The following is a 22,650-nucleotide window of genomic DNA, read 5'->3' as shown; positions in this document are numbered from 1 at the left end:
GCCTGAAGTTTGGAGAGTCTCAATGTCTGTCAATGACCTCATTTATAGAGCCACAACATGTTACCCAAATAACTACCAATGGGTGACTTACTGTCGAAGCCTCCACCTTCATTTATGGACCGTTCAATTACCGTCACAGGCTAAATGGAGGGCACTGTGGCTCTGAAATGCAATTGGCGGGGACTGGTCATGTGTGGAGACGGGAACGCTGTTGCCCAGTTCCATTAAGTCACTTGGGTTCTGAGTTTACACGCAGCAGACAGCGTCAACTCTCAGCGTCAACATTTGGGAGAAGGAGAAAATCTGTCTGGTTTGAGGTTGTCTGCAGTTCTCCTTCTTGTGGCTCTGAAGGTGCCCACAGTTCCCAGTGTCAGTGTGCCAGTCTGGAGGGAGATCTGAGAGCACGCTGCTGCTGCTTGGCTATCAGAGGGGCCAGAGTGTTGCCACGGCAACCAAACTCAAAGCTCGCTACTTAAGTGAACCTAATCACTGCTCTCCCAGAACTTATTGTGAAATATGGTCATTGGAACCTACATTGGGCAGCACCAGGCCTCATTTTCCACCTCATGTTTGTCTATGACATGTTCAAATATTAAATGGCTGTTTCATAGTTCTTATTTTTATTAGCGGTTAAATGTGTCTGATTTTAGTTTCTAGGAGACTGATGTTTTTGTCTTTCATTTTTCACAGGCCTATAGTGACAAAGACCAGAGACATTGATCCAATCAAACTATTATGCAAACCACTGGACATTTTGAATATGTGTACAGAGACAATTATTTTTGTAATTCATACGAATGGGGGAAAAAAAAGATGATATACTTTTTCACAGATATTTCATAGACATTGTACTGTAACTGAATGGTAAAATGTCAAAATATTACTTCAGTATGGAATACATTTATTTTATTTGCTCTATAGCATGCTATTGCACTTCCATGTGGAGTTCAGAAACAGATGCATTTTGTTTGTTGTTGACAAACTTTTTCAAGTGTTTATTGATATGCACTGTTAAAAGATGTAGTGTTTTTCAAAATGGCAAATAGTTGTAGAGGGAATATAAGGAATGCTGTTATATTAATTAAAATGATTGTTGATGATGGTGCACATGTCCCCATTCTTTTGACACTAATGCTATGTGCTTACTTTTTCAATTCAGATCCTTCTCATTAAAAAACACCCTGAAGTCATTATTTAAATGACTAAAGCTGTCATAACCCAGGCTCTGTTTAATCCAGTCATTCCCAGATACATGATCCATCGAACTTTGTGTCTCTCAAACGTACTTTGGTGCTGACAGAGACACAGAAATCTGTTCCGATCATGACTACATTGCTTCTGTGTGTTTGCCTGGGCACGTGTTGGTTAAACTGTGGTTGTCTGAGTGTAACACAGGCGACGTCGGCTCCAGAAACACACACACCATGGACACACCCTCAAGCCTGACACAGTCTTATGCCTCCATTCGAACCCTACTGAGTTTTGTGGTGTTGAATACCCAACTTTTCAGTCTGTCTCTCGGGATGTGGTCAACCAACTACCCGGCTCTCTCAGTCCCATTTCACTAAGGGTGATTCCTGTAAAAGCATGTGTGAGAAGACTAATCACTTAAAACCCCATTCTGTAAAACATGGTATGTGGATTAAGGTCCCATATATTTCAGCACACCATGTCCTCATTGGAAAGGGATGTGGTTTTGAAAGATCTGGGGAAGAATTTGAGTACATGGCATAATCAGTGGTGCCTTAGTTTAATCTTTATATCACTAAAAACAATATTTTCCTGTCAGAAAAGGCAAATGTATTGCATTGCTTATTACAATTTTCATATTCTAGTTTCACTTTGTTGGAGTTGGGAGTGTGATTGCCATCTATTCTTGTCACAGATCACCAGCGCTCTAACTCCGTTTATACTGTCAATATTTTCTCTGAGTTCATATGTCTCCTCCAGTCTATGTCAGCAAAATATCAAGGCATGAGGAGTTCTCGAATAAGGCGAGACAGTTGAAGATGAAGACTTAAATTACTGCCACAGATGTCACACAAAGACTGCGCTCTGATGCTTTTCCCCCTCTCTGTGTATCTTTGAATGTCTCAGTATGTCACAACTTGTAAAGATGAAATGGCGGGACTATTACTGATACCTCTTCTCGCCACAAGTTGCATATCATATATGAGATTATAGCCATATGACTTCTTAATGATTAGTTCAAAGATGAAAATGTATTTTATGCTGCTCCTATATAATCTTAATCTTTATAATCAACATCTGTCAGGTTGAGAATCAGAGAGATCATAACATGAATGCCATCTCTCTGGTGTCTGAAGTATGAAACCTCCAATATCTTCTTAAAGTATGTTTACTGTGCAGGCTTTATACACCAGGCCCATTCAAAGCAACTGCAAGGGCCACCCAGGAATAGCGGCAGACATCACTGTACTTACAGGGAGATCCGGACCACCATCAATGGTCAGCAGACTGACCCAGGTCTTAATTTACAACTGAACAGACTGGGATTTATCCTGACGTACAGCACAAATAAATCTATGGTGGAAAAGAGGTATGCTTTGAAGGCATATAAAGTCAGTATCGTTCGCTGCTTGAAATGGAAAAAGCCACCTCGTCCAGACATTTTTTTTGTCCATACAGTTCTCTGACTATGATATTAAGAAAAAACAATCTGCATAAATGGCTAGTTCTTTTGAAGCTACGCTACCACTACACTATGTGTGATTATGTAAAAGCTCCATATTAAACCATTTTTGTGAGGAATCCTCCGCAGAACCACCCGGGGACATTTGTGTGGCTGTTTTTCATGGTAATTTAAAACATAATTTTACAACAATCTGGATTTTGTTTTCTGTGTTCATGGAAGTGAACAGCCTGTTCTCACACAGCTAATGAATCAGCCTCCACTGTTCTTAAGCTGTTAACTTCTTTAAGTCTGTCATCAACATTCAAGTGTTGCTCTGTGCTGTTATTTGAAGCCAAGGCAGAAGTTTTGCTCCACTAAAGTAGCTCATTTTGCTTAACAAAATGTGTAGTACTATGCCTTCATAGAATGCAGTAACATCCAAAATAAACAGTATATATCTGACGTGTCATTGTTTACAGACAAAATCATGACACTTGAACTGTTCTGCCTCACTGGAGTGGTGGGTGTACTATTACTCCAATCTTAAGCATGCATTTTGTTAACCCCATTGTATTTGGGGAGTTGATGATTTATAGCTGTTGATTTCAGTCCTGTTCCCTCTGAACAGTGCAACACATTTGTTGTAGAAATAAAATGCCTATAAAGAGACACAATACAGCGCTGTGCCAATAGTGTCTGATTTACTAAACATCATTGTAACTGAAAAACACATTTAAATGCTACATTTCAAATGTTTAGAATCCATTACTGGATCCATTACATACTTATAAGTAATATTTTAAGCATTATGCATGACTGATATTGTTTTAATTAACATTTTAAAACATTCTCATGTTTCACCTGCTGTACTCCAAAGTACCCCTAGGGGTATGCGTACTCCCATTTGAGAACCACTGCTATATATATTATGCCTAAAATACCATGATTGAAAACTGTTGGGTGACAGTGAAGCATTATGGGGATGTGCAGCCATTGCCACACTATTAAAGCTTCATGTGATTTGTTGCGGTTGAGTGCAAACTAAATAATCATTTACAATTTCTCAATCAATATGTGGTCAAATTGAGCAACAATGTGCGTATTAGAACAAACTATGAAAATTGTGACTATAGAACAAATGGCAAAAATTGTGACGATTCAAATAATGTTTCTGAATATCTGAGCATGGTTACTTCTACAGCTTTTTATGTTTTGAAATGTATTTCAAAAAGTCTTCCCTGGCTCCCAGGCGCTGGACTGATATGACCTGCAATTTTCATTGCAGCCACTACACCAAATCACAGCACAGCCCAGCACTGTTTTGAGAGCTAATTTGTAAAGTCTATGTACACTCTGACACTTAATTTTCCAATAATAAATCTGTATTTTTATTTAATGTTACTGGGGGCACAGGTTGTTTAACAAAACTTGCTAAGTAAATGAAATATTAAACATATGATATCTAAACATAATAAATAAGCAATGACATCAATAAGTCAATATAAGTTCATCAGGGGCTACAGAAAATAATTCTTTAAAATATAGCAATGCGTTCACTTTTTTTGTTTGTCATATGGGTTATTTTATTAATTAATTTCTTGCAAACAGAACAAGATATATATTGTTTGAGAGATACACAATAAACGCAAGGACCCTTAAATGTTCTCTCTGGATACAATAAGCATGTATAAAACTCTTATATGTTGGTATAAGGGTTATTATATCGACTCTCGAGACCCTGATGGCGTCATGCTGCCCTTAACGGTTCACAGGTCAAACAGCTGATTTTAAATAGCTATCACTTCCGGCTGCCATCTTCATTTGCAGTAGCTAACCCATGTTTCGGTGAGAGTGTAAGTTTGTGTCTTGTAAGTTTATTTGAGGCAATACACTTAGCTAGCTCTGTAACTTTAATGTTATTAGCGAAAAAGTCTCAAACGTATAACTCTGCACAACACCGGCCATGTTCAAGTTCTACGGTAAAGGGCAGTTTGAAGGTAAGCTAACGTTAATTACGTGAAGATATGTTCTGTTTGTTAGTTTGCTGTTTTAAATGTCCGTTTATTCTGTCAGCAGAGAGACATTTAACTTTCTCATGTTGTATACTGTTTGAAGAGCTTGGGCTTTATGTTATTCCGTTGCGTTTAATTAGCTTAGCATACATTTTGTAGCTGGTGCTGTGATAACATTTCAAGAAAGCCATCCCTCTCTAGCATATATTGTAAATTTACAAGGACAATCCAGTTTGAATGTGGATTATTGTAGCTTTTTGTGTTTTATTTGTGTAGCATTTAAGATTACGTTTTAAGTAGGAAACATCTTAAATCCATTTTGCATACAAGTTTAAACTGTTTAAACCTCATGCAGCAGAATGAAAATAGTCTTTGACCGCCCTCACCAACATTGTAAACATTATAAACCAGAAGATATCCATCATTGTTGTGTGGATAGTTAAGGCTGTTAGGTTTGGCAGGACTTGCGAAGTGTTGAAGGACATACCGTATTCCCTGTATTAAACAAGTGTTACGTTGTTTCTAGCTGAATAGTTTCCTAACATGTTCAGCTGTTTGTGACAGTTTATTGGCCTTCTCTTTTACAACTACACATGATATAGTAGTACAGACATCCGTTTATTTAATGCTTTTTCCGTAAAGATCAAGGTATCAATCTCAATTTTTATGATAAATGACATGGAAATGGCTCATCCCCTTTGGTGTGTTGTGTTTGAGAGGAAAATATCACTACTGGGATTAGCAAATGCTTGCATGATCCCCTGGAACATCATGTATTTAATGTTGTTCCAAAGAGTTGTTCAGCAAATCCAGAAGGATTACATTGTTGACAGAGAAACAGAAATCCTGTTGTGATCTCTGGCTGATTGTGAGGCTTTTCTGTCAAATCTCTATAAAAGTCACAGAAGGCTCGGGAGCCTTGAGAGTACTCTGCACTTTAAGGTTCAATTGTGAGACCTCAGTCTGTCTGGTGTCTATCTCCCTTTTCTTTCTCACAGACTAATGTAATGGTTCTTCTCCCTGACCATGATGTGGTCAGTGTTCCAGACGCTTGGGGATCTTTTCAAAGGCTGGGCTGGATGTGTGTTACACATTGGCAGGCGTGGGGTGGGTGAGGCTTAGACCTGGGTCAGATGACTCATCCAAACTGGGTGCTTGTCTCTGGTTCAATCAGGGATTCTTGGTGCTCATATTAGTATTATTATTGTTTCAATTGCAAGAACCTACTCTTGGTTTGGTGGTGCACCATGTCTTGGAAATGTTTGCTTTTGCTTGTGTTTTATTTTCTGTCTGGAGTGGATTAAAACTAAATATTGTGGCAGGCACTGTTAATCCGATCATATACCTATTGTCAAACTACTTTGTCTCCAACATCCAAATAAAGCTCCCTCAGGCTAATGTGGAACACCTCCACTACTGCAGTTATATATTGTTTCACCATCAGAGCTGATGGTTTCACTATCCCCTGCCAACGATCACTCCAGATCCCCGCTCTTTTATGTTTTCATTAACAAAAAAAAGTTGCAATGGATTTATTGAGTCTGCACATGGCTTTTTACTCAATATGTGATTTATTACACAATCTCATGCAGCTTTATTCTAATTGGCTGCCACCATACTTTTTTGTGCTTCCACCAATTTATCAAAGCCTCCTGCCAAAAGGCCGCTGGTGGATGGCTGGGTAAGATTTATCTGTAGAGCTGTAATCCTTTAACTCACCTTTTATAGATTCGCCCTCATTTACTCGGTGTAGCAAATATAACATTTGTCTTCATACCAAATATCCCAAAAATATTCATAGCTGATTTCTTTTGTGATAGAACATTGTCATAATCCAGATGCTACATAGTCAGTGTGTTTACTCATCTGTATGATTTGCCATGACCAATCAAACAGGATCAGAGAACACTCCCATCAGCTATTAATTGGATTCATATTCCAATAAAAACATTGTCATGTCACTGTCTTCCTTTGTTGATACATATTTGTGGGATGTTAGATGGAGAGATTTCAGGGATGAAATGATGATACATTGTCAGGTCTAGCTTGCCAGATTACACAAAGTGATATAGTACATCATGTCCTTGTGTTTAATGAGGATTGATTCTCTTTGCTAAAAATTTGCTAATCATTTTGGACACATTTGTGGCTTGATTATGGCCGCCATCACATAGCTCGTTGCCTCTACAGAAACATAGATTAAGTGATATTTGCAATTTTTATTGATTTAAATAATGTTTCTCAAAATATGGTTATCCTTAAGCAATCACAAGTTCCAGATAACCCATTGCTCTTAACCTCCTAAAACAAAAACTAGGTAAGCGGTAGAAATAATATTGAATAATTTGATTTGGCAGTAAAGGCTCTTTTGTTAGTGTCTGTGTTACTTCATTGGGGCTCCAGGGGACAGCATGCAGGAACAGGGTGGAGTAAGACTGAATGATGATTTTGTTACTGGCTAATCGGGAGGGAAGGAGCTGCGAGATCGGCTCTGTTCAATAACCTCAAATGGATCTCTGACCACAGGAGACCAGATAATGTCTGTGCTAGTGCCAGAAGAATTTTGACTGCTTTAAGCTGCTTCACACCTGCTGCTACTTTTCTCTTTTTTTCCTCTTCTCTCTCTTGTGTATCATGTCCCAGTTGGCAAGTAGTGTATGAGTGACCTTTTGTTGCCTTTCTTTTTGCGCATACTTGTCATCTGCATTAGCTTCAGTCAGTTGATAATTGTTAAGTGACACTGGCTTGTAGGTCATAGCATGGGGATTGGCAAAGGACAGATTAATTGTCACAGTGTGAGTAACATTGGAAGCGTTTGGTTCTCTTCCTCTCCAATCACCGAGATGACGCTGCTTCCCCTCATCAAAGACTAACGCTGCCAAAAGTCTGATCTCAGTTTCCAAGCAATGCAATGCGAAATGGAATGATTCAGGGGTCACGATACATTCGTTTCAGTTCAGTCTAACGGAAGCATGGTGTTTGTGATAGTTTGTCATGATTTGAGAAGATGTTGAGTGTGAGTCAGTGAGTCATAAGTGTTTCTGCTCTGGCTGTACAAAATGCTTTCCATTTTCTGGATTTCAGTTTTATGATAAAAAAAAGAAGAAGAATGATTGGATGTCTATACCAGCTGTCCCAGATCAGTTTTTCACTATATCCACCCTAAGGACAGCTTAAACCTTTTTTATTTATTTTTTATTTAGGGCCATATCAATTAAAAGTTTGAAAATGTAATGTTTATCCAAATTGAGTACCTCTGAAACCTCAGCAGGTCGTTTAAACCACAGGAATAGAGTTGACTCAAAAGAAAATGTTGTGTCAGAAGGTTACACAGCAGGTAGGCTACCTCAATCGCCGGCTTTGGAACATTTTTGCAGCCACACTGTGTTTTGTTAGCTATTAAGTAGGGGCCAATTAAGTAGGGGCCACACAGATCCAGAGAAGTGAAAGAAAATGGTTCACTCTTGTAAATTTCTGTAACTTGTAAGTATGAGTCTATACAATGTGTACTGTAGCGTTGGCATGCAGTTAGACTTTATAGTACATGATCTCATTGGTGTCAGCGCAGGAGCGAACATGGAAATAAAATGGATTTATTGGGTAAGAGGGAAACACTAGTTTTTGGTATCCAAAGCAACTTTGTGCTGAATGGGTAGAAACACCATCACACCTTTATTCAATGTGTTGTGAGCTTTAATAGAGAGCATATCCACTAGAGGTCATCTCACTTAAAGTCCTATAATGTAAGAATTATTGAGTGGTCTGCTCACTTTATCATTTACAGCATTTGGAAATCTCTCCATTTCTCCAATTCTCTGTGATATGATGACCCATTCAGTTGAGACCTCCTAAGTTTACATTAACAGTCTAAAAGTTGCAGTTATCAAATGATTCAGTCCTGAAGCTCAGCTGAATATGAGCCATAAACTGTTTTTTTTTTTCAAAACTACAGCCAATGACTTCTGCGTACTGACTGCTCTGTTCGCTCTCGTTCTTCCTATTACAAGATCAACACTCTGAGTCATCCTTTGTCTCTTGCGTCTTCTCATTGGGGCAGAATCTGCCTGCAAAATCAGCCTTTACTGTCACACTTTGGCTTATCTTAAAGATGGGCCAGTGAATTAACGAAGAAAAGTCATTGTTAACTGAGCAATTTTAGTGTTCCTCCATGATGTCAGTGACGGTTTAGCTCATGGTTAGACTTAGCACGCTGAAGTTTAAGAGTCTTTTAAGTTTAGGCCAAACAATGAGGGGTTTGGAGCTGATACTAGTTTCGGTGAAACGTTTACATGCAGCTGAGAGGTGCTTGGGACTTGCCAATAGTTTTGAGGGAAAAAAGAAAGAAGATGAACTACAGAAAAGAGGAGAATGAACTGGAAATGTACAATGCCAACAGCTGTGGTCTTTTTGCTTCAGATCAAACAGGGAGATACAGGGAGTGAAGAAGTGTGAGGAGGAACTGTGCCAGCCCTCCACAAGAGGGCACAGATGATGTTGCTGAAGGAGGCTAAGTACCCTCCCTGGAGTGTTTCTGATGACATGCCTAGTTGGTAAAACCCTTCATGTTGAGCCCCGTCCTTGCTCTGGTCTTTTAATCTCCTGTTGTCATAAATCACATGTCTAGTTCCTGCTGAAAGAGTGAAAATCTCTCATTCTATAATGATAGCTAATGTCCACTTAAACACACAACTTTGGCAGTTTAAAGGATTGAATATACAGGTTTTAAAGGTTGTGAAATTTTAGGGCGTACCATCTTATTCAGGGATCTACAATGTAAAGGCTACAAACTGATTTTCACAGGATACCAAGGGGAGCTGTGAGGCTCAAGTGGCCGTTTCCTACAGGCCCTTTTATTATCATGCTTCTTATCAGGCAGAGTCAATACATTTGTTAAACACATCCCCATCACTTGCTAGCATCATTTTAAATGATCTAGTGTTTTTTTTAATAATGTACACATTTAGAAAGCACAACACTTAATAAGTCACCGTTTAAAATATAATGTACAGCTTTCTTTTAATGACATGCTAAGAATTTAATAGTTCTTCTAGGACTTTAAGTATTTACTTCAAGCACTTTTTCCACTTACTGACTTAACGTTAACGTTAGGTTAACAAAAAAAACTATTTAAGATAAAAATGCATAAATTGGTTAATTTGATCCATTTTCTTTGAGGGTTGTTATGATTCAGCTAAGTAAAAATATGTCAGCAGTCTGTTGCCTTGAGAAAATCAGTTACTCTGATTTATTCTTGTAGCTCCTCAGGTAGTCAACAGATGACTGGAATTGTACTTTGTAACTTCAAGGTGTACATTTTTAAAGACATTAATGGTAGAAGACTTGCACTTGGTCATATTTTCCATTTATAAATAAAGGGTTAAACCTCTATAATGTTTTTTCCCCTTCTGGGTCAGATTTGCCACCTCTCTGCTTTGCTGAGCAGGTTGTGAAGCAGGACTATGTAGTGATCATGATGGTATCACCTGTCCTTTAGTGCTGGATGTCAGATACTGACACTCAAGAGCAGTCAGGGTTTGATTTACAGGAACATGTGGTCTGGGCTGCTGTTTGTCCTTGCAGTTGGTGTGCTATTACAAAGCCTTTGACTATGTAGATGGCCCCATATGGTGCAAAAGACATCTGAAGTTGTCTTACTGTGTCTGGAGTTTAGCTTGGAATGAAAAGTGAATCGAGTGGTTTGTTCTAGGGATGGGATCTTTTTACTGACTAGCCGTTTAAACCCTGGTATGTTCCTAGTTGACGTCAAAAACAGTAATCATTAAAACTAAAACTGGTGCTTTGAATTTATTTGTCCTTTAAAGAACATCAAACCATATTCTCATCCCTAGTTTTTTTTTCATTGCAGCATGATGTTGATTATTTGTACTTTAGTCATCACTTTTCCTATTGTCAGTTTATCTAGACATGCTATTCTCTTGGGAGGTGGAAACCCTTCTTTACGTGAAAAATTTAGGATAGTTAGAAATCAGAATTCTGCCCGTGCTATACTATTAGCCTCCTTTCCCCCATAAACCTAATGGATACCTAAGGCTAGTGGTGAAGTGTAAACAGACGGGCAGCTGGTGAGACAGCCATGTGTCTTGGATAGAACAGTCACCCAGCCCATAATGTAGTGCAGTTTGGATTGTTCACTCCCTCTTCTGTGGCTGTCAGGGCCGAACAGAGGCGAGGAGACGACCACACAAAAGAAATATTTGTCCAATCTGTCCAAGCAAACTCCCCAATTGAGGACTGAACTTTCCCATCACATTACTCTGTGCCTGTGTGACATGTAATTGAAAGAGGAACGATGCTTTGAACTAAGAAGGAGGCAACTTCTGCATTTAAAAACAGTCGTCGAGTGTAATGACCAAAAACAAATTATGCACCTGTTCCATTAAATTTTGGCCTTTGTCAAAATTCAACATATGAAAATATTTAGGTTTATACGATGATGAAGCCGAGTTTAGACTAAGCAATAGATTGGCAGCATTTTCAAAGCTCCTTTTGCTTCTTAACAAAACATTTAAAGTTACAAGTGGAACATTGAAGATAAAAACATATTGGTTTTAGTCCATACTTAGTTGCATTAATGTTTATCTGCAGATCTTAAATACTTTTAATACACCACATTAAAGACTTTTTAACCTTTTTTTTTCTTTCATTGTCAAGTCTTTATGTTTTTGACAATGATTAACATATGCAAACATCAAATATATCCTCATTGCGCCATAGTTGAAGCCTTGCCATTTAAACCGAATGTTTTTCAGAGCACCACATCCCATAGATCTTGCCACTGTTCAGAAAATGGAGTTCCCTCCTGTCAGTATCTCCAGGCTTCTCAGACGGCTTTGCTACAAGCGTCATAAAGAGCCAGGAAGTCTCGTTCTGTGTGCGACTACTAAAACGTTTATCTCTCTCAATTCATGAGAGGGTGTTGGGTCTGCCATCAAGAACCTTGATTCAACTGTGTGTGTGTGTGTGTGTGTGTGTGTGTGTGTGTGTGTGTGTGTGTGTGTGTGTGTGTGTGTGTGTGTGTGAAGTGAAAAGGGTTGCCAGGGTGGTGAAAGCAAGCTGTTTGCTCATGTCCAGACCCGCAGAATGGATGAGGACACAGATGGGATTTCTCTCTGGTGGACTTTTCTTCTGACCTAGCCCCTCTGTGTTTGGAGAGACATGGAAACCTTAGCTAGAATGGACAGGCATCTTATTGAATGAGGGAAGACTTAGGGCTTTCACTCAACAGGATCTGAATAGGATGTGGGAGACAGGCAGCGAAAGTTGTGTGTGGGGATGGGGGTTTGTTGAGATGAGGTCAATATAATGTGAATGGCCCATGCTGTCACCAATTCTTATCTCCCTTTGACTTTGGGAATGAAAACATGTTTTTTAGATACTAATGAACGTACAGACCATGAGCATGTGTGTCCAGAGCATGTGGTAGATTGATATAAAATGGTGGTCTGTATAATAGTGGTCCGACGCAACTCAGGCGCGTCCAGGTCTTGCCCTCTGAGTCTCCATAGAGCCGCAGTACCATTAAACTTCAAAGCCTGGACTAAAGAAATCATCTGGGTTTGTTTCTTTCCATGCTGAGTACTTGTGCTTTTTTCTTGAGAACCATGGGAGGGATTTACAGAACAGCACCACATTGTCAAAGGGAAACGAAGTGCATCTCCAAGAATTGCATCCAAGAAGCAGTTTTAGGCTTGATGCAGAGGTCAACCTCAGTATACCTGAAGTTAATACCAATACGCTGTAATAGGACAGAAAACAGATTTTCTATAACTTTCCCACAACATAATGATATATCTACATTGCTTTAAAAAGGAAAAGGTATAGGTAATATATATGTATGTGTATATAATATAATATTGTGTTGGTAGCCTTACATCAACTACAAATGTCATGTTTTTTTATACTGGTCTCAACAGGAAATTCTGCAGTTACAAATTGTTAACGTCAAAACAGGTAAAGTTTTCTAATCCACCAAAGTAGCATGCTCCATCTTTCCCTTTGTCATACAATAGGTTCAAGTCATTCGCTTGTTGTCTGGCCTCATGCCTGGGACTAATTTGCTATTAGAGACCCTGCCAGAAGCTAAATGATCCAGACAGCATTGCTCACAGGGTCACAAAGTTCCCTTTTCCACGATAAGGTGGCTAGTCCAGGAGAGAAAATGTGGATCTGTTGTGAGTCCTTTTTCAAGATTGCCTTTTAAAGGACACACACCCACAGAGGTAGTGGTTTTGTGCAGGTTACACTAAGCCAATCGACACAACGTCAGGTACTGAGAGGATTTCTACTTCTGATGCAACTCTCATACGTAGCTTTCCAAAGGCACCAACTTTAAACTTTCAATCACTAGCTCCTTTGATGCTGAGAAGGATAGCTCTAGTGTGTTAATACACTAATTCCCATAACTCATTGGGGGTGAGCTGTTGCACCAGGTAAAGGAGTTTCAGAATCAGAATCAGAATCAGAAAGGGCTTTATTGCCAAGTACGTTGCACATACGAGGAATTTGTCATGGTGTTGTTGGAGCAATGTCACACATTCAAATATAAGAAGGATAAAAAGAATATAAACATAAGTATAAACATATACACACAGTATGTATTAATAACGATAAAATAAATTAATTTAGTTTACGTATCTCACAATCTTGTTCAAGGGTGAGGGTATAATGGGGGCAGATGGGTGGGTGGAGGTGATCCCACATTGCAGTTGTGAGTTGCTGACAGGTATAGCATGACCAGGGGTGAAAGGTCAAGAAAGTTTCCATGGCAATACAGGTCTGGAACTGCTTCTGGTAACATGCAAATGGGACAGAACAACCAACCCGCAGCACTTCCATTATCACTCCCAACAATATTGTCTACAGTATCAGTATCTACAGTGTTTTTATTTTTTTGTATACAGTGTGATTTGCACAATAAGCCATTTATGTTGCTGAATTTAGATTTCAGTTCATGGTGTCTTTCCTCTGTGAATTCTCGCCAACTCTAGTTTTTTAAATCACATTTTGCATTTGTGTAGGTAGGTGCATTTAAGGCTACGTTCAGACTGCAGGCAAAAGTGACCCAAATCTGATTTTATTTTTTTTTTTTATTATTCATATCTGATTTTTTCATGAAACAACCCAAGTGCCCACATGATATCCAATCGTTTCCAGTTCTGATTTGTGCCACTTTCATATGTGGTCCAAATCCGTTACAGGTCGGATATTTTAAAATACGTCTATATATCAGCAAATAAATGTTTTTGAGGTACTTTTTTGGTACAACTTACCAGTCCGAACAATTAAATAGTCCTCATTCAAATCATTATGTTTTAAAAGTTGTAACATACAATAATAGCCTTGCAGAGAGTTATTTAACTAGGCATAATGAACGCACATAATGAACGTGAGCAGACCCACGGGACTGTGCCCAGCTGAGCCGTGGATGTAACGTTATTAACGTCTCTGTTCTCAAACTGCTGCCGGCTATCGGCTAGTAGCACTACATAACAAATACATCTCCTTGGTTCTCTTAATACATCCATAGGTTTATTTTGATAAGCATTTAAACAGGGTGTTGTGTGTGACGCATGACGCTGTATTACTCGTTTGCGCATGCGGGTCACTTTTTTTTTTCTAGATTATTTTTTGGGGCTTTTCCCTTTATTGTAGTGACAGTGGATAGATGTGAAAGGGGGAGAGAGATGGGGGATGACACGCAGCAAAGGGCTGCAGGTCGGATTCGAACCCGGGCCGCTGCAGGACTCCAACATGGGGCGAACGCTCTTACTGGGTGAGCTAGAGGCCACCCTGTCACTTTTAAGCCGTGCCCAGTACTTGAATCTGATGCGGGCCACATTTAAAAAAACTAATGTGAACAGTCAGTCAAAAAAAAATCTGAATTGAGCATTAAGGCCTGCAGTCTGAACGTAGCCTTAATGTACCTACTGTTACTGCAACCATAAATAATATTTTCCTTTCAGTTTACAATGATAGTTAATTTGACTTTGGCAGTGGTAGTGAGTGTAGAATGACTTATAATCATCCGAGAAGAGAGGATGACTGATTTCTTTAAATGGAAATTGAATGAAATGTAATGGTTATTAACAGTCGTCAGTTTAAGTAAAAGCATCTGCTTTTAGTTTACATGGGATGTGAAGCCCTTTAGCAGGCCTTATCTTTGAGCAAGGGATGCTGCATTAGAAATACTAGCACCTATCATTGTACATTTTACATTGTGACAAGAAATACAGAAGTACAAACGCATTCTTTCTCATTTAAACCACAGTTGACAGCAGAGGTGACAGAGGCTAGATGTATGTTAGACCGAGTGGAACAGAACTTTGTTTCAAAAGTGCAGAATGGGCACATTAACATCAGGTTAAACCAACATTGGGTATGGGAGTGACGCCAAGATAATTAGAGAGTGAGAGCGAGCACCGGGCTGGGTCAGGTTACATGTTGTCGACCCCAGACCTGCCCTGAACCTGTCTGTCAGAGGCAGAGAGGAGAGTGAGTGAAAAGGAGGAGGAAGAACAGACTGATGAGTGACACATTTTGACACACAATCTTTGCCCAATAGCATCCATTCAGCTGGGCACTTGCTTACTTTGGCATTTCAAGAGAGCTTAATCAGATCTGCTTGTATCAAAAGCCATTTCAAGTCACCCGATAATTAACTAAAATGGGTGTGTGCTCTCGTCGTTTTTGGACAGCTTGCTGCCATTTAGATTTTAGAAACTATCTGGTGATGTTTTTTCCTCATGATTTCTGCGGTAAAATCAATTCAATTCAATTTTATTTATAGTATCAAATCATAACAAGAGTTATCTCGAGACACTTTACAGATAGAGTAGGTCTAGACCACACTCTATAAAGCCCCAACAATTCCAATAGTTCCCCCAAGAGCAAGCATTAGCAGTGGCTATTGCGACAGTGGCGAGGAAAAACTCCCTTTTAGGAAGAAACCTCGGCAGACCCAGACTCTTGGTGGGCGGTGTCTGACGGTTGGGGTTATGACGGTACAGGATGTAGCGTGGCACAGCAGAGCATGGGTGGACGCAGCAGGACGTAGCCGGGCATTGCAGGGAATCGCAGAGCGTAGCAGGGTGTAGCAGGTCCATAGCCACAGCTGCACCCAAGACCCAGGTCTTGGTGTCACCCTAATCTGAGGCGATGTTCTGGGCGAAGAAGAAACATAAGGACTCCGGGGAGTAAACTCCCCAGAGCTAGGTGAGTAACAAGCACTTCTGAGACAGGATGTGCATAAAAGGAAACAAAAGAAAAGAGCGTGTCATAAGAAGGAACTTCCTCGGCAGTCTAGAATTATAACAGCATAACTAGGAGAGGCACTATATTATTGATTATACGATAGGTAAATCTGATGACTGTAAAGAGAAGCAGAGAAAAGCAGGGGTGCTGTGTCTGCAGCTATACACCCTGCCCCGCCGGTCTAGGCGTTCACTGCAACTCCTCACTCCCTAACTATAAGCTTTATCAAAGAGGAGAGTTTTCAGTTTAGTCTTAAATGTAGCGACGGTGTCTGCCCCCCGAACCCAGATTGGGAGCTGGTTCCACAGGAGAGGAGCCTGATAGCTGAAGGCTCTGCCTCCCATTCTGCTTTTAGAGACTCTAGGAACCACAAGTAACTCTGCATTCTGGGAGCGTAGTGCTCTAGTGGGACAATAAGGTACTAAGAGGTCCTCAAGATATGAAGGAGCTTGACCATTTAGAGCTTTATAGGTCAGAAGAAGGATTTTAAATTCAATCCTGGATTTTACAGGAAGCCAATGGAGAGAAGCTAATACAGGAGAAATATGATCTCTTTTCTTAGTTCTTGTCAGAACACGCGCTGCAGCATTCTGGATCAGCTGGAGAGTCTTAAGGGACTTATTTGAGCAGCCTGATAATAAGGAATTACAGTAGTCCAGCCTGGAAGTAACGAATGCATGGACTAGTTTTTCTGCATCGTTTTGAGATAGGATGTTCCTAATTTTAGCAATGTTACGAAGGTGAAAAAAGGCTGTTCTAGAGGTTTGTTTTAGATGGGCGTTAAAGGATAGATCCTGATCAAAAATAACTCCTAGATTTCTGACAGTAGTGCTGGAGGCCAGGGCAATGCCATCCAGAGTAATTATATCTTCGGCTAATGAGGTTCGTAGGTGTTTCGGGCCCAGCACAATAACTTCGGTTTTGTTTGAGTTTAACATCAGGAAATTGTAGGCCATCCATGATTTTATATCTTTAATGCAAGCTTGAAGTTTAGCTAGCTGGCTGGTTTCGTCTGGCTTGATTGACAGATATAATTGGGTGTCATACGCATAACAGTGAAAGTTAATTGAGTGTTTCCTAATAATATTGCCTAGAGGAAGCATATATAAGGAGAATAGAACTGGTCCAAGCACTGAGCCTTGAGGAACGGCAACCATCAGCAATCATCAACAACTATTTTTCGCTAAATATTGGACTGATTTCGATGATTGTTGTTCCCATCAGTCACTTACACACAAAAACATAGGAAAATAGGGTCCAAGTTGAAAAGTTACCTTTTAACAAACAGTTGGGGATTTTTATCCGTTTGACTCGAAAATAATATTTCAATATGGATTAACATTACGTGACTCTGAGTTCAACACTGGGATGTCTGTGGCCTGGATGTGACATCATGCAGGGAGGTGAACCCAGTGCTGGGTCAGGCCCTAATGAGACCCACAGAAGAGTCATTACAGTCAGTGCGAGAAAGTTAGACTGTTGAGAGTAGCAAACCGCCGGGTGGAGCAGGCCCCCTCCCCCTCCATTTCTACTCCGCACCCCCATCCTTCTCTTCCACCAGCTGGCTAACAGATGGAAGGACCTGTTGGCCAAGAAAGTGAAGGAGAAGACGAGAATGTGGGTGAGGAGGAGGGAAAATTTTCAGTGACAGATATATTGAATGATAAGCAAATTTGCGGATGCTTGAATCAGAGCTCTGGGAGCACTTACATATTTCCCCCCCTCATTGTGGACAAGTGTGTATATTTGTGTATAGAGGTGACATTTGGCTACGGTCGCCCATTGGGTTATGCAATCTTAGCATTTGGTGTGTTTTGTTAACAAGGCTTGTGAAATGGAGGAAGTCAGATTGTGCTGGGGAAAGTGATGAGAATGTCAGAGGATGGGAGAGTGGATACAGGCGTACAATTTGCGCTGTGTGTGTGTGTGTGTGTGTGTGTGTGTGTTTGTGTTAGTGGTCAAGGAGCTCTGCAGTCAGAATGATCTCTGTCCTGCTGTTATTTACCTTCCAGGCCCTTCAGAGAGGAAACCAGTGGGTGTGTTGGGATCAACAGGGACTTGTCCTCCAAGATTTATACAAACACCACCCCCTCAGATTGGCTGAGAATTTGATGTGTGTGTCTCTTATTGAGTACAACATTTGTAAGCTGTATGCACAGGTGGAAGCAATGGGAAAGGAAGTCAGGTCCCAGTTAAACTGCTGTCTTTGTTTTAGTTTCAGTAGATATATTGTACCCTTTTTAAGATATTTGAAGTTCTGTAAAAAGTATAGGCTAAAATGTGTATTAACAACAACCATTTTTTTGTGCTGTGAACAAGCCTTCAAATAAAATAAGTGAGAGCCAATAGTAACACATTAAATATTTTTAATGTATGGTTTTATTATCATGGGATGACAGACACACTTTTGTTATTAAATGACAAGTATGAAACACCTGAAGAAACATTTTCTTACTCGCGTTGACAAAGCTGTGCGCTGAATCACTCTCGTTTTTGTCGACACTGTTTCCACAGGAATAATGTGCATTTTTCTGTAAACTAAACCTACTGTTAAGTTAAGAGACACATTGACACATATTTGGTTTTGTTTCCTGTAAAACTCTTGTCTCGTTTTCTATATATCACACAATTATAAATGACAGTTGGAAGCAGTCATTAATCCTGTGATTTTCATTTTATCCAAATTATTTTCAAAGCAGCACAAAACATTGAATAAGTCCTATTTTTTTGGGTCTACTATGAATAATTCAATGGCTAATTTTAGAGTTAAGCTATTGTATTCTGTTCATTCTTCAATAAATAATAATACAAAGACTGATCTGGTTTTATCAGGGTGACAATGCTCCTGTAAAACCATTTAACATTTAGATGTTAAATGGGGACACCTGACCTGATGACTTAACACTCGGGTGATGTTGTTTCCTGCCTGAGAGTAATCCTCAAGGATTGTTTTTGTTTTCTTTCCTGCATGCACATGTTCATAAACAAAGGAAATTCATTTGCTGTGTAGACCCCACACCTTCAACATAATTGTGTGTGTCTTGAACAAAGTAGAAATGACATGCCTCAGTATGCTAAATAAATTGTTTAAAACAATTGCAATTGAATCTTATATATTCTTAATGTTGTATGTATAGGGTTTCCCTTAGTTATGCATAGCACTCAGCCATTTTTAGTAGGATAAGTCTTAAAAAGCAAACGCATGTTCGGAAACTCTACCTCCATGTCTTGAACATGACTAACTAAGCTACTTCCTCAGGGTTTTTATAGCTGTGTCTCTTTTCCTCAGTTGTGATGGAAAAGTACATCTGTTAGGGTACACTGTGCCATATTGTAAGTCAGTGTCTTGCAACATCTTCTGTATATCGACATGCTCTGCTCATCTTTGTTGGATATTTCAGGGAAATCCAGACACGGAGAGGCTTTCCTCCCCAGCTCAACTCGGTTTACTTTCCCACAGCTCTCAAGATATTTTGGCGGTCAGTCCACCTCAGCAGGAGTACACTTTACAGTGTATACCACTGTGAGGTGGTTTGCTTAGATTTCACTGGGACTTGAGGTTGTCTTTCTGGTACGGAACCAGGCTGGTGCCTTTTAGATTCAGAAAGAATGTATGTCATAAAATGTTTCCCTGGCCTCACATGTATGAAAATACCTTTCAGACCTGTTGCATCTCGACTCTTTTGTCAGTACCCTTTCTGTTCAAGCATTTATCCATTACTTTGCTGAATATTTAGTTTACCACTTTACTGCCAGGGAGTCTTTTGATAGGCTCTTCACTTTGGCTTAAATATGTCTTTTAATACTGGTGACCTCACTCTGCAGGTGCTGGGTCCAGCTTGGTATTTCTAATGTGTTAAGAATTGTTTTGCCAGTCTTTAAATCGGCTTCAGTCATTCCAGCTGTTGTTCTTAGCTAACTTTACATATTTTGTTCAGTTTCCTTAATTAATATTTACCTGACCCTTGGATGATCAGCAACAATTTCCTTTGTGAATGATTAATCTTTTAGTATCCATTTGCATTCATTACACTGAGCTATGCTTTTGCAACAGTATGAATGACAATCACTGTCATTGCTATATCTCAAGTCAAAGCCCTTACTTCCTCCGGCCCACCCTCTTCTCCACCTCCAACCTTGTTCTCTGTTGTACCTTCCTTACAACCCAAGACTATAAAATGCTAATTTGCCAGTCAGTTGTCGCAGGGTTTTGTTTATGGCAGCGGAGAACTAGCCTATATCCACGACGTTCCACTTCCAGGATTGCTCCGGTGGCGCAAGAAAATTCCGCCATATGCATGTCTTTTCGCCGATGTCCGTTTCCTTCCGCTTTCTTTGTGTTGGAATTTTAAACTTCGTTGGATTTATGAGGACAATGGTTAACTGCTGCTCAGATCTCTGCAGGGTAAATCCAGACAGCTAGCTAGACTATCTGTCCAATCTGAGTTTTCTCTTGCGCGACTAAAACAACCTTTGAGCGTACACGTTCCACCAAAACAAGTTCCTTCCAAGGTGATTTTGCAGCGGCTCCGTGTGGAGCTTAGCGCCGCCCATGACGATTGTGATTGGTTTAAAGAAATGCCAATAAAACCAGAGCACGTTTACCTTCCATCCCGGAATGCTGTGTGGACTTGCCAGACCCTCCTCCGCAGCGCTGTGGAGGAAGGTCTGGCAATGCGAGACTAGCGGAGAGCAGACCTGACCTGGCTGGGACAGTTTAGGTAGGTGAGGGACAGCTGCTCTACAGCTTACCGACTGTGGGGTTTACTGTTTTCTTGCCCTGTGTTTTCTCCTGTTGGGAATGAGGCACAGGGCCATCCGGACTTATCCCTGCCACAGCACCAGCAGAGCTTCTGCTGGTGTCTGCTTTGAGGGAATATGTCCCCAAAGCTAGATGTCACTTGGCCATTCTGAAATAATCAGTTGAGTTAGACTGAATATAGTTTTGTGTTTTAAGGGTCTGACTTTTCTGCATCTTTCTTTATTGCTGTCTGCACTTAAGGGCATTTTTGGAAAGCAGACTTAATTTAATAATGTGAGAAACATGCTTGACTGGAAGTTTTCAATACCTTGTTGAACAGCCAGAAATGTTTAAGTGAGTGTGCCTTTTATTCTCAGTAAAGTTTGGGCATAAAGATGGATGGCATCCTGTCAAGCTGACTGACGCACTGATGTGTGGCACCTATGTACCTTGTGCTAAATGTGTTGTTTGTTTTTTGATAATTCAGTATGTTCTCGAATAGGATTTATGTCCGTCTGAGCAGTAGGTTAGAAGTTACTCCCTAGAGAATGTGCTAAAATAAACTTTAATGCCCCTATGGATCCTTAGGGAGTGCCCATAAACCCAAATTCCTCTCACAACTGAAATCCCCCTGTGTCTTGTAGTGAAAATGTGAATGGAAAATTGCAGGACCTTCATTGAACATTGAAGGGTTGTTTTTGTTAGGTGTTGAGTCTTTATACATCATGACTTTAAAAGACTGTCTGCATAGGTTGAGGCTGAAGTTGTCATTGTAAAAGTTCCTTCTGTGTTATACTTTCATCGCGGCCGTTCATTCACAGCTACAGACCCCTATGCAATTGGTATGTCTTTAGCCCCATGAAACATTTTAATTAGTCTAAACTGGTGAAGTGCTGTAAGTGTGAGTGTGGGAATACCTCAGTGTTCTTAATAACTCGCCAAGCAGCCACAAGTTCCCACAACGGCTGTCTGTGCTATTGTTAGGTGAAAAAGCCATAATGTACAGTCATATTTAATGAATTAGCAAATCTTCAAAGCTGTACACTATGTTTAAGAGAGGAAGAGCAAACATGCAGAAGTGAATGTATGTTCTAACGTCTGTGTGACTAAAGATACTGGCTAGGTAGAGCGGCTGAGACCTGCTGATAAGATCAGGGGATGCCTGGAGTTATTGGAGTCCCTCTTTGCAGGCTGTTATTTCTTTTTTTTACATGTCCTCCGTTTAAAGATGCAATTGAATAACCTTTATTAGCCTGTTAGTTCTCAGCCTAGACGTCCTGTGCTTCCATGTTCTCTCTATTGCTTGTCTGTCTGAAGTTGTGCTGTTGAAAACAATATGCTTCTTGGGCAGTTTGCTGTCAGAAACAGGACACTGGCTTTTAATGTATAGAGGTATAATTGCTTTGTGTGGATTTTTCCATTTTCGATTTTCTTTTTTTTTTTTTTCGAGTGTTAAATGACAATGCACAGGATATTGTTGTACAGTCAGAGGTTTGGCCAGTAATGTCTTTAGCACCTGAGTGATGTTTTTACACAGATTTCTCTCCATTCTGTCTTAAGATATGAAGAATAGTCTATTTGTACTACTTTTTATTTATTATTATTATTTATTTAATATTATATTTTGTTGGCATTTTATTCTTTATGTGACAGCTGACTGTAGATACAGGGAGAAAACATGGGGAGATAGGGGTATGGTATGTAACAAACGTCCCTGGCCAGAATTGCTGCAATTGTTGGTGTTTCACTTAAAGTGTAGTTAGTTTGAAGGAGTTACCTTAATGTCCATGCACATGATTTGATATATGCTGTGATTGTGTAAAAGACACAGGTTTAAACAAAGCATTGCAGTCTTCCTTTTTAAAATGTTCCCCTAGGTTTACAGAATCTACAAACAGAAAAAAATTCCTTGAAATGTAGCCAGTCTTTGATGCAAAATATGTGCTCCTCGGAATTTAATGCTATCATCACTCAATAAACTGTTGAATGTT

At 39.9% G+C, this 22,650-nt stretch overlaps 2 protein-coding genes across 9 annotated transcripts in view; both read left to right on the top strand.

The window, feature by feature from the left end:
- c1h8orf34 (chromosome 1 C8orf34 homolog) overlaps positions 1–3,062 on the top strand; it is a 59,836-nt gene extending 56,774 nt beyond the window's left edge. The window contains exon 15 of the mRNA XM_031281953.2: positions 691–3,062. Within this exon, the coding sequence (XP_031137813.1) occupies positions 691–698 (8 nt within the window). The 3' untranslated portion in view covers positions 699–3,062. The remainder of the gene's footprint in view (positions 1–690) is intronic.
- Positions 3,063–4,465: 1,403 nt separating this feature from the next.
- sulf1 (sulfatase 1) overlaps positions 4,466–22,650 on the top strand; it is an 84,750-nt gene continuing 66,565 nt past the window's right edge. For 6 of the 8 annotated variants that reach the window (XM_036000442.1, XM_036000445.1, XM_031281987.2 and 3 more), the window contains exons 1-2: positions 4,466–4,632; positions 9,064–9,197. The gene's annotated coding sequence lies outside the window, so the exon portion shown is untranslated. The remainder of the gene's footprint in view (positions 4,633–9,063; positions 9,198–22,650) is intronic. The other 2 variants (XM_031281991.2, XM_031281988.2) reach the window with 1 other exon arrangement.

The sequence above is a fragment of the Sander lucioperca genome, chromosome 1, assembly GCF_008315115.2.
Source record: "Sander lucioperca isolate FBNREF2018 chromosome 1, SLUC_FBN_1.2, whole genome shotgun sequence".
NCBI classification, from domain to species: Eukaryota; Metazoa; Chordata; class Actinopteri; order Perciformes; family Percidae; genus Sander; species Sander lucioperca.
Note: the sequence above shows the minus strand (reverse complement) of the source record. Positions and strands in the feature narration are given on the sequence as shown.